Source organism: Nerophis lumbriciformis, linkage group LG09, assembly GCF_033978685.3.
Source record: "Nerophis lumbriciformis linkage group LG09, RoL_Nlum_v2.1, whole genome shotgun sequence".
NCBI lineage: Eukaryota > Metazoa > Chordata > Actinopteri > Syngnathiformes > Syngnathidae > Nerophis > Nerophis lumbriciformis.
The window spans coordinates 20,463,436-20,476,450 of record NC_084556.2 but is presented as its reverse complement, the minus strand read 5'-3'; the positions used below and the strand labels follow the sequence as shown (position 1 = coordinate 20,476,450).

General features: G+C 37.8%; 1 protein-coding gene across 5 annotated transcripts in view; it reads right to left on the bottom strand.

The window, feature by feature from the left end:
• Positions 1-1,001: 1,001 nt before the first annotated feature.
• The window catches only part of sptbn2 (spectrin, beta, non-erythrocytic 2), a 79,167-nt gene continuing 67,153 nt past the window's right edge, over positions 1,002-13,015 (bottom strand). For 2 of the 5 annotated variants that reach the window (XM_061962319.1, XM_061962321.2), the window contains 7 exons: positions 12,850-12,974; positions 12,680-12,755; positions 12,050-12,127; positions 11,135-11,313; positions 10,870-11,043; positions 2,584-2,626; positions 1,002-2,497 (listed from right to left, as the gene is read on the bottom strand). In XM_061962319.1, the coding sequence (XP_061818303.1) occupies positions 2,276-2,497; positions 2,584-2,626; positions 10,870-11,043; positions 11,135-11,313; positions 12,050-12,127; positions 12,680-12,755; positions 12,850-12,974 (897 nt within the window). In that variant the 3' untranslated portion in view covers positions 1,002-2,275. The remainder of the gene's footprint in view (positions 2,498-2,583; positions 2,627-10,869; positions 11,044-11,134; positions 11,314-12,049; positions 12,128-12,679; positions 12,756-12,849; positions 12,975-13,015) is intronic. The other 3 variants (XM_061962322.2, XM_061962324.2, XM_061962320.1) reach the window with 2 other exon arrangements.

Below are 13,015 nucleotides of genomic sequence, written 5' to 3'. Positions count from 1 at the left end.
ATTAAAATGTTCCTTCTGGCGGCCAACTTTTTGTTCTTGTCAAAGGTCTTCACTTTTCTTTTATAGAAATAACACATAATTGAGGAAAATGCCATCCCTGCTTTAAGCATACAGCACAGTATATATGCGAGTGTGGAAGAAAAAGTACGCTTGGTTTGGTTGGTTTTTTTTGCTTCACATGACCAATTTGGCCTAGCTAATTTCATTAATTTACATTCAAACGGGCTGAAGAAAGTAAGAAAATACACTGTGTGACCTTTGACCTCAAATCTTTGTGCTCAAAGTAACAGCGCCAGCTTTCTATTCATCTTAGTACCCCGACTAGCTCTCTTTATGGATTGGAGCAATGCTTGTAATGCTTCCACATTCATTTAGAACTAGAAAATAAGGCCAAGCAATACAGTTCAAACCAGTGCAACCTTACTGTAGGTTTACATCTTCCTCTGGCGGCTTGTTGTGATCAGACAACTTAAATGATGCAATACATTATCCTTACCAACCAATAACCTGTAACTTAACCCACTCAAACCCTTCAATTCTTAATTGTCTTATTGGATTTTGGCAGTTAGAAAAGGCAACTTGACACCTGGATGAAAGTGACAATAGTTATATCCATATAGAACTGCACTACACTGCCTCACTAAACACTTTGCATGTGTGTTTTTAAACATGTACAGTTCTTGGAGGAATCTAATACAACATTATCAGGTTTTTTATAACTGAGCTACCTTGTTTCTATTTATGACATATGCCGATTACATATATTAATGTTCTCTGACCCCGATAACGAAGCAAATCACATTTTCTCTGCATTAATGGACACAGATAGGGTGATGGTGATGCACAAATATATACTTACAGTATAATCATGCCACAAATGTCAAAGCACAAAGATCCTTTTTAGAGCATTTTGTCTTACGTAGGCATATTCTACCAGCATCGTCCATAGCCAGATCGTCAGATTTGTATTTTCATAGTGTGAAAGCTTATTTTGAGAAACATTTGAATGGAGGTGATGCGTATTTATTCAAATAAGGCGGTCTGACTTTGCAACATTCTTACCTAAATCATACCCATCATATCATGTGCATCCCCCAAGTCTTCAGATTTTTTTTTAGCTGCTAACTTCTTCCAAAGGTCTTCCCTCCATTATACCAACAACACAAAGAGATGATTGAAACAGAAATAAAAAACACAAGCGAGAGAAACCTCCTTGCTTACAAATAGTAAAACCAGAAGCAAAGAAAAAAGGAAAGCATTTCCCCCATAAAAGCATTCCAGTAATATTTTGTGTTTGAGTACCAAAAAGTAGCATCCATCTGGCCATATTTGATGAAGAATAATATTGACGTGCAAAATCCACATCACCACAACTCACGCACACGCACACACTCACTAGAAAAACTAATTCTCTCTGCTTTGTACAGACAAAAAAACATAAAAACTCAAGCAGAAAATATCACTCCAACAGTATAATCGAAAACAGGCAAATTTAGCAATTAAGAAAAATTCCAACCACATATTAAATATATATCAACGTCCCAATTTAACTGGTGATCACTTACTGCACACTGATAAAACCAAATTAGTTTTATTTTTCAAACACACCTCAAAAACTATCATCCCTAAAAGAAATTAAGAATGATAATATAATAATAATAATAATACTAATAATATTACATACAAGGATAAGCTCAAAATTGTCTACTAGTTGTGCAAACTGTTTTTATCTTCACAAGATAATCATTAGTTTTCTTCAAACCAGCAATAAGAAAAGATAAATAATAACAGAAATATTATTGGTCATGTTAATAACATTGAGGCCCAAAGCAAAAGAGAAGAGCTTTGAGGTGATTGTTTTAAAAGAGAAGCGATTAAAAGTGTGTGTGTGTGTGTGTGTGTGTGTGTCTGTTGGGTGGGGAGGTGGAGGGGGGATCCTTGGTCAATCAGTGAGTTACACAGCAGTAATACAGATCACCCAAAATGAAGGAGAACCTATTTAGCGGACAGAAGATAAACAGGACCTTGTCGATTCCTCAACCAACATCGTTATGTTGGTTGTTGTGTGTTTTGAGAAGCACTTAGATGGAGACCCAAAAAGAAAGCGAGAGATGAAACCCGTGATGAAAGGGGGGAAAAAAAATAAAAGAGTACATTTTCTGTAGCTGTCGACATACAGTAGTAGCGCCTCAGGGCTGCACTGAGACCAGTGTGTTGTTTGGACTCTTTCAGTTTGTGGGACAATTGGACACATCCAGGTTGTTTGACAAATGTTCTATTTCTTCTTGCCAAAGAAGCTGAACCTCTTCTCACGATCCTTATCTTTACTCTCTTTGTTGCGCATGGTCACACCTCCGGCATCAGCTGAGCCAGGGGAGATGGGGGAGATGGGAGGCATGGTCATGGCGCGGCTGAGGACTCGCGGACCTCCCGGCGAGTCTCCTGATCCCGATGGAATGGAACTGAGGATGGAGCGGATCCAGGAGCTCATTTCCGCCTATGAATGAACGGAAACAGGTTAAGGTTCAAAGCACAAAAACAAGATTTTTAATGTTTGGGTTTAAAGTCCGTAATGAATCTCACCTCATCCTTTGCTTGAAATAGATACTCTTTTCCATCTCCTAGCCTGAAAGCACAGCATTCACAAAGACAAGAAGTTAGACTTTCCCATAAATCCCCAAATTTTGCGCATTTCAAGTTTTTTTATCGGCCATTTATGCATAAACTTACTGTTCAGACACATTGGAATTCTTGTACAGAGTTCTCTTCAAGTCAACAGTATAGCAAAAAGCGCAATTAACGTACAGAAATAAAATGTTCAACTTTATATATAAAAGCACTACACTGAGATGGGGTATGCACACAGTTTTAAAAATAAAGATAGTGAAAGGGTAAGTAGAATTGCATAAATAGCACAAATACTTACACAGTTTAAAAAAAAAAAGTAAAACCCAGTATTTGACATAACGGAAGCAACATTAAACACCTTTTTAATATCCAGGGAGCTGTCTATTTGTGATAGAGCGGTACTTGGGTTTCCGTACACGCCACTTTTCTTGCCCCGGATTTGGTTTACCTTCCGGTTGTCGTAAGGCCAAACATTGTGCGTAACAAACTAGCTCGTTCCGTATCATTCCGTGGAATCAAGTGCCCAACAAAAGAAAGCTGCAAGTGCCAGGACTTTAATAAAGAGGGTGAGAAACCCTCTCTTGAATTCAGAAAATAACCTGTAGAGCGGTTAAAGTGATGTTAAATGTTCATTTATCAATTTCATTTGTATGTATTTGCATTGTTTTCTGCAATTAAAACTAATTATTCTTTATAAAATAAAATACAATTTATATTTTTTGGGTATCTATAATGGTGTAGTTAAATTTACATGATTTCTTATGGGAAAAAATGCTCTGGTTTTTGTATGATTTGGTCTGCGTTGGACCTTTTAGAATAGTAAGGGCCTGTTTTACTAAGATCCAAATAACAGGCGCTACGCATGGTGTGCAAACTATAAAATTGCGTGCAATATTAGTGGGCATGTAGCATGTGATCTATTAAGACTGTGTGTGCAACTGATAACTGGTTCAGGCCACCTTATTCAAATGGGGTTTTGGTGTGTAGTGCACTACGTGGCTTTCACCATGGAGACACTTTTTCAATGCTAATTCCTTTTATACCTGTGGTGAAACATGCAACAGACATTTATGTACCACTTTTTATGGGCATTTAAGAAGCAATACTGCAGTGACTCAACAATGGAACTCACATTTATACCACGCAGAAGGTGTGCTCACATGCTTGCACAAACTGCGAGCATGCCCTGGAATGTTCCAGATGCATATTGAAATATGTTTTTTTTTCATAAAGGAGATATAATAATAATAATAAATCTTCTATATGAAAAAACAAATGTCATTTAAAAAAAAACATCACATACCAAAATGCAACAACTGAATTTGTCTTAATCAGCCCCTTAAAGCTGACCTAATATGCAAAACCAACTTTTTTTTACCTATTGGTACCTGCTTTTTTGTATTTGGGATCTGCATAAGTCCGGAACATTTGAAATTAAACCATGGCTATAGGGGCTGGGAGATATTTTTAAAACAATCTTGTCTCCTTCATTCTTACAACAATTAGGAGCCATTTGGAATTTGCCCAACTTGTGATGTTTTCCCAAATGTGATCGTAGTGGATATCTCTATATATGCAAAAGTTTTACCCAAAGAGCTTTGTGCAAGCCCGCCATTATAGTCCGATGTTGTAGACAATAAGTTCCTCCTCTTTTCTATCCTCTTGACGTGGGGAAGACTGGCTCGTGCATGCACATGCATCCTTCACCGTTAGTAATAGAAATTAGTGTATACTGTAGTACTAACGTATATCTGTCAGTAGACTCCAGATGGAAGCGCTAAAACTACAACATGGCTGACGGGGAGAAGACACAGTCGAAGTGGAGGCACGTAAATAAGACCGCCCACAAAAAGGCTAAAAAGATGGTCAAAAAAGTCGCTTGAAGAGGGTCTGTAAAACGTAATCTATAATGAATCTGGAAATAATTTACAGTGCTTCAGTTTTTCTACATTTACATTCATTTTTGTCCTCAAAAATCTACACACGATGATGATTAAATACATCTGAGTACAAATATAAACGCAACACTTTTTTTGCTCCCATTTTTCATGAGTTGAACTCAAAGATCTAAATATTTTACTATATACACAAATCTGTCTTAATCTGTGTTAGTCAGCACTTTTTTTTCCCCAAGATAATCCATCTCACTTTACAGGTGTGGCATATCAAGATGCTGATTAAACAGCATGATTACTGCACAGGTGTGCCTTAGGCTTCCCACAATAAAAGGCCACGCCGAAATGTGCAGTTTTATCCCACAACACAATGTCACAGATGTTGCAAGTTTTGAGGGAGCGTGCAGTTGGCATGCTGACTGCAGGAATGTCCACCAGAGCGGTTACCCTTGAATTAAATGTTCATTTGTCTACCATAAGCCGTCTCCAAAGGTGTTTCAAAGAATTTGGCAGTACATTCAACCGGCCTCACAATCGCAGATTGTGTGTAACCACACCAGCCCAGGACCTCCACATCCAGCAGGTGCACCTCCACAATTGTCTGAGTACAGCCAACTGGAGAGCTGCTGCAACAATTGGTTTGCACAACCAAATAATTTCTGCACAAACTGTGAGAAGCCATCTCAGGAAAGCTCATCTGCATGCTCGTCGTCCTCATCAGGGTCTCAACCTGACTGCAGTTGATCGTCGTAACCGACTTGAGTGGGCAAACGCTCACATTCGATGGCATCTGGCACGTTGGAGAGGTGTTCTCTTCATAGATTAATCTTAGTTAGGGGGATGTATGTTTTTTTTGTTTTTTTGTCATAAAGAAATACAAATGCAATTAGTAGGCTTAAATTAAGTAAATCGCCAGGATCAGACGGTTACACGGCTGTGTGGTATAAGGAATTTAAAAAAGAATTAATACCTGTTTTACTCCCCACATTGAATTGGGTCTTAAAAAAGGCACAAACGCCACTTAGTTGGAGGGAGGCAATTATCTCAGCTATATCAAAAGAAGGCAAGGATAGAATTGAATGTGGTTTTTACAGGCCAATATAGATTATAAACTATTTACTTCCATTATGGCCAAACGATTAGAAGATTTCTTACCTATATTGATACATAATGATCAAACAGGTTTTATACATCAACGACAAACACAAGACAATATAAGAAAGACACTACATATTATGGATCATATACAAAGAAAAAACATCGAAGCAATTTTTATAAGTGTGGATGCTGAAAAGGCCTTTGATTCGGTCAGTTGGAATTTTTTTTTTTTTTTTTTTTTTTTTACAGAGTTTTATATAAATTCGGCTTTCAGGATACAATCATTAAAACTATACATGCACTATATAACAATCCTACTGCTAGGATTAAAGTCAATGGATACTTATCAAACAGTTTTACCCTAGAAAGGGGCTCTAGACAGGGATGTGCATGGTCACCATTACTCTTTGCATTATATCTGGAGCCATTAGCTCAGTCTATCAGACAAAATGAAGATATTAAGAGAATCATGATTAAAGAAGAGAGTATAAATTGGCCTGCTATGCGGATGACATTTTGGTTTACCTCGGACGCCCAACATACTCGCTCCCTAAATTAATGCAATCATTTGAACAGTATGGTCAACTATCAGGATATAAAATTAATATAGGTAAAACCCATCTACTCTCATATAATTACAACCCACCAGGGGAAATCAGAAGTAGTTAGCCTCTGATATGGCAAACAGAGTCTTTTAAATACTTGGGCATTAATTTGCCAAAAGATCTAACAAAATTATCAGAATACAATTATCTACCCATATATAAAAAAATAAAAGATGACATAGCGAGATGGAACTTAATTCCTTTTTTTAACCATAGTTCTAGAATTGATTCTATTAAAATGAATGCACTGCCAAGACTGCTGTACCTATTTCAAACCCTGCCAATAGAGAGTAACCAAAACCAATTCAATGAATGGGACAAAATGCTATCAAGGTATATATGGCAAAGTAAAAGGCCAAGAGTTCGTCTCAAAACTTTACAATTGGTCAAACAAAAGGGAGGATGGGGTTTGCCTTGCCTCCAATATTACTATTTTGCAGCCCAGATGAGAGCAGTGATATGCTGGTGCAACCCGTCATACATTGCTCAATGCAAAATTATTGAAGAAGAAATGCCCTCCATCCCCATACAAGCAATCCTGGCGGATAGCAATTTACAAGCCCACATAAATAACATTGATAACCCATGGGTGAAATGGACCCTTAAAGTGTGGAAAATTATTATAAAGGAATACAAACTCAAGAGTGATATTGCAGTTCTTAAATGGTGTGCCTATGATACAGAGTTTACACCTAATAAATTAGACTCAAGATTTAAGGACTGGATATCTAAGGGTATAACAGCTTTATGTAGTGTAATGAAAGATTAAAAAAAATGCTTAATTTTGAAACTATTAAAAGGACATATATATTAGAAAACCAAGACTTCTATCGATATTTGCAGTTGCGGCATTTTGTTAATATGAAGGTGAAAAGTGTCACAAAGACGAGTATATGTTTGATTGAACTGTTTACAAAAGCCTACAATTCAGAAATTATTGCTAGAACTGTTTCATGCTTGTATAAGGGTCTGTTGAATATGAAATCATATTCAACTTCATATATTAAAACAAAATGGGAGAAGGAAGGAGGGATAACTATATCTGAGGAAGAATGGACAATAATATGGAAATATCAATGGACTTGTACCAGCTCACCCAAGTGGAGGGAGTTTGGCTGAAAAAATTTGAACAGATTTTTTATTACACCTTCTCAGAAGTCTCACTATGATAACAACTCCCCTGCCTGCTGGAGAAATTGTGGGAATTCAGATGCAAATCACTACCATGTTTTCTGGGACTGCTCCACCATAAAGGACTATTGGAAATAGATACACCAAGCTCTACAGGATATTTTCAAACGTGAAATACCCCTCAAAAGTAAAACTTTGTTTTTTGGACATGTACCTCAGGACTGGCTGAAGAAAGATAAACACTTAATGAATATCCTACTGGTGGCTTGTAAAAAGACCATTACTAGGAAATGGATATCCCAGGAGAGCCCAACTTTGAAGCAATGGATGGAAACAACAATGGATGTATATACAGGTAAAAGCCAGTAAATTAGAATATTTTGAAAAACTTGATTTATTTCAGTAATTGCATTCAAAAGGTGTAACTTGTACATTATATTTATTCATTGCACACAGACTGATGCATTCAAATGTTTATTTCATTTAATTTTGATGATTTGAAGTGGCAACAAATGAAAATCCAAAATTCCGTGTGTCACAAAATTAGAATATTGTGTAAGGCTAATACAAAAAAGGGATTTTTAGAAATGTTGGCCAACTGAAAAGTATGAAACTGAAAAATATGAGCATGTACAATACTCAATACTTGGTTGGAGCTCCTTTTGCCTCAATTACTGCGTTAATGCGGCGTGGCATGGAGTCGATGAGTTTCTGGCAATGCTCAGGTGTTATGAGAGCCCAGGTTGCTCTGATAGTGGCCTTCAACTCTTCTGCGTTTTTGGGTCTGGCATTCTGCATCTTCCTTTTCACAATACCCCACAGATTTTCTATGGGGCTAAGGTCAGGGGAGTTGGCGGGCCAATTTAGAACAGAAATACCATGGTCCATAAACCAGGCACGGGTAGATTTTGCGCTGTGTGCAGGCGCCAAGTCCTGTTGGAACTTGAAATCTCCATCTCCATAGAGCAGGTCAGCAGCAGGAAGCATGAAGTGCTCTAAAACTTGCTGGTAGACGGCTGCGTTGACCCTGGATCTCAGGAAACAAGTGGACCGACACCAGCAGATGACATGGCACCCCAAACCATCACTGATGGTGGAAACTTTACACTAGACTTCAGGCAACGTGGATCCTGTGCCTCTCCTGTCTTCCTCCAGACTCTGGGACCTCGATTTCCAAAGGAAATGCAAAATTTGCATGGTTGGGTGATGGTTTGGGGTGCCATGTCATCTGCTGGTGTCGGTCCACTCTGTTTCCTGAGATCCAGGGTCAACGCAGCCGTCTACCAGCAAGTTTTAGAGCACTTCATGCTTCCTGCTGCTGACCTGCTCTATGGAGATGGAGATTTCAATTTCCAACAGGACTTGGCGCCTGCACACAGCGCAAAATCTACCCGTGCCTGGTTTACGGACCATGGTATTTCTGTTCTAAATTGGCCCGCCAACTCCCCTGACCTTAGCCCCATAGAAAATCTGTGGGGTATTGTGAAAAGGAAGATGCAGAATGCCAGACCCAAAAACGCAGAAGAGTTGAAGGCCACTATCAGAGCAACCTGGGCTCTCATAACACCTGAGCAGTGCCAGAAACTCATCGAATCCATGCCACGCCGCATTAACGCAGTAATTGAGGCAAAAGGAGCTCCAACCAAGTATTGAGTATTGTACATGCTCATATTTTTCATTTTCATACTTTTCAGTTGGCCAACATTTCTAAAAATCCCTTTTTTGTATTAGCCTTAAGTAATATTCTAATTTTGTGACACACGGAATTTTGGATTTTCATTTGTTGCCACTTCAAATCATCAAAATTAAATGAAATAAACATTTGAATGCATCAGTCTGTGTGCAATGAATAAATATAATGTACAAGTTACACCTTTTGAATGCAATTACTGAAATAAATCAAGTTTTTCAAAATATTCTAATTTACTGGCTTTTACCTGTATAATGGAGAAGATAACTGCCTTATTAATTATAAATTGGAGAAATGTACTTCATACTGGGAAAATTGGGTCAACTATGTCACGCCCCACAAACCTGACTTAAATTTTTTAAATTAGTGATTGTACTGCAAAAAAAAAAAAAAAAGGATTGTACTATACTATATGTGTATATGTATGTATGTATATATATATATATATATGTATAATATATATATATTTCTGATTATTATTATTATTAATGTATTATTATTTATTTTCTTTTTTTCCCTTTGTTTATTTAATCGATGTATTTGTAGATATTACTTTGTTTTTGTTGTTGTTTCTTTCTTTTGTGGGTGGGGAGGTGGGTGGTATGGGTGGGATATAAACAAAAATATTTTGACATTTAGGGCAGACAATAGATATAAGATTTATGTGAATGTGATGTAATGGATAGGAATGTCTGATGCTGGATGTCAATAAAAATAAAATGAAAAAAAAAAGAAAGAAAAAACACATTGAGCTGAACTGCAACAATTTTGTCAAGAGGAGTGGTCAAAAATTCAACCAGAAGCTTGCCAGAAGCCTGTGGATGGCTACCAAAAGCACCTTATTGCAGTGAAACTTGCCAAGGGATATGTAACCAAATATTAACATTGTTGTATGTATACTTTTGACCCAGCAGATTTGGTCACATTTTCAGTAGACCCATAATAAATTCATAAAAGAACCAAACTTCATGAATGTTTTTTGTGACCAACAAGCATGTGCTCCAATCACTCTATCACAAAAAAATAAGAGTTGTAGAAATGATTGGAAACTCAAAACAGCCATGACTTTATGTTCTTTACAAGTGTATATAAACTTTTGATCGCGACTGTATATATATATATATATGCACATATATATATATATATATATATATATATATATATATATATATATATATATATATACACACACACACACATACATATATATATATATACACACACACACACATATATATATATATATATATATATATATATATATACACACACACACACATATATATATATATATATATATATATACCGTATATATATATATATATATATATATATATATATATATATATATATATATATATATATATATATATATATATATATATATATATATACATACGTGTATATACTATACGTACATATACTTAAGTATATCTATAGTCCGAAAATCACTGTAGGTGGGTAGCGCATGCAAACAAAATATTTAGGCCTAGGGTAAATGGTAAATGGGTTATACCTGTATAGCGCTTTTCTACCTTCAAGGTACTCAAAGCGCTTTGACACTATTTCCACATTCACCTATTCACACACACATTCACACACTGATGGCAGGAGTTGCCATGCAAGGCCCTAACCACGACCCATCAGGAGCAAGGGTGAAGTGTCTTGCCCAAGGACACAACGGACGTGACGAGGTTGGTAGAAGGTGGGAATCGAACCAGGAACACTCAGGTTGCTAGTACAGCCACTCTCCCAACCGTGCCACGCCGTTTATAAGAGCGGGGGGGGAAATTGAGTCGCAAAGTTTAAGAGATCCACGAACCTGAGCTTGAATACATGTTTCCTCTTTTTATAGTCATTGGCGATCTCACAAACGGCCTCTCCAAGACTGATAGGGACCTCTCCATGGTAGGGGATGCCATTACTAGCGCTTTTGCCATCTTTATAGAAACCCAGACTTCCTTTTCTTAGGACACAGTACACATTCTGCCATGACCTAAGAGAGTACACACACAAGCAATAAGAAGCAGATGAATTTATAATGAGGAAAATACAGGTCAAGGAGCAGATGTTTGTCTGCATGTTACCTAGTAGCTGCCTTTTTACTGTGCGACTCCATCTCCTGCTTTCGATAAAGCATGCCCTCCATTGTTTCAGGTTCAGACTCCGCTGCGCCCCGGCCCGGTAACGTGGCCGACTGGTCGAGGCGCGAAGAAGCCAAGCCGCTGTCTCTGCCTGGTCCGTTTACCGACTCTGATTCTGAACCCTGCGGTCCAGAGCAAAATATGGGTAAGAAGTGCAGAAGCTGACCTTTTGAATAGAGGAAGTGAGAAGCAAAGCAGCCATTGCAGCAAACATGGGAAGCCGAGATGACATTTGCTTTGACAGAAGTATATGATAACGTCATATTAATGTGTCACAAGGTTTATATAATTACACATTGTCACAGTGCGATACATACTGAAACATATATCTATAGTCACATGCACAGGAGGGACATACAACTACTACAGACGCATAATACGTGTCATAAATACTTTAAGGGCTCATGTTTTGAAACATTCTTCAGTATCTTAACTACCAAAAGACAATAATCACCCCTGGGATAATATGCAGTTGTATAAATCTATTCTTTAACACACAAACACAGACACACACTAAAACAATACTTTGACTATGTGATGCCTTTTGAAATACTAAATAAGTTATTCCAAATGTACACATATAGTGGGAGGGGGCACACTAACAACTCTACAGTGACTCCTGTCCTGGTCAATATGAGCACAGATACAAGCGCAGAATGTGAATGTACTTAATCCATGAACACCATCTGTCCAATGAATCTGCAACATGCCTTTTGTGAGCAGCCACCAAACAAGGCCATGAATAAATCATAAACAAAGCAATGGTTGCGTCTGTGGCACGGAGCAATGGCGCTGCAGTTTTGACCAGGAGCTGAGCAAAGGCTACTAACGAGGCTATGACCAAGTCTTGGTACTCACACGCTGCGGCTGCTTTGGCTTACACACGCGTTTAGCCTCTGATTTCTTTCCCACTGACAATGATAGCGATCGCGACTGCTGGTAAAAACGCAACAGGACATTGTTAAAGTGTTTAGATATAAAAGTGCTCCTTCACAAATAAAAACAATGTTTTTTTTGTGTTGAAACAGCTTTTATTCCCCAAAAGAAGTCCCCATGGAGGCACCCTGAAGCTAAATTAGGATGAAGATGATCCAAGTGTCACGCCCCTTTATAACAATATCAGTATCTGGCAATGCACACGACAGTAGAATATGCTTGAGCTGTATCTGTAATCTGTACAGCAGGTACGGGGCATCTAGATCAACAATATTATTGGCCCATGTGGCTGGACAGGAAAGGTGAAAAAAAATGCATTTAGAATAAATACAATTAAAACAAATGATAATAAATTGAATATGCTTGAGGGATAACACTTAAGTTATCATTTGTTTTTATTTAAAAAAAAACATATGGAACAGGCTTTGCTGACAAGAAATGTTTCTATTGTATAGCAATCTCCTAAAATGCAAATGATTTATATATTTTTTTAATTGAATTTAAGCCCTTACAAATGAGCATAATCATGGTGATTAAGCATAGACTACTCACCTGTGATGTATCGTTGTCGCTGTGAACTCCATTCACGGACGCCGACTGATTCAGTGTCGTCTGGTCGAGACTGGTTCTGCGTTTGATAAAGAGAGTTTGTATGTTATCAAACGATGTTGACAATGTGGACCAACGGTTTTATGCTGTATGAAAATCAACCTTTGGTTTACCTGGCTGCAGAGTCGTGTATTTGACTTTCTACCTCGGAGCGTGCCACTTCTGCCAAGGGTGGTGTGGGGGGTCTTCGTGCTCTCTCCTCTTCTTCTCGCCTCCTCTCCAATTCCTGCTCCTCGAGCTGAAAAATAAATACATGATTGAGGCAATTCCAAGAGTCTC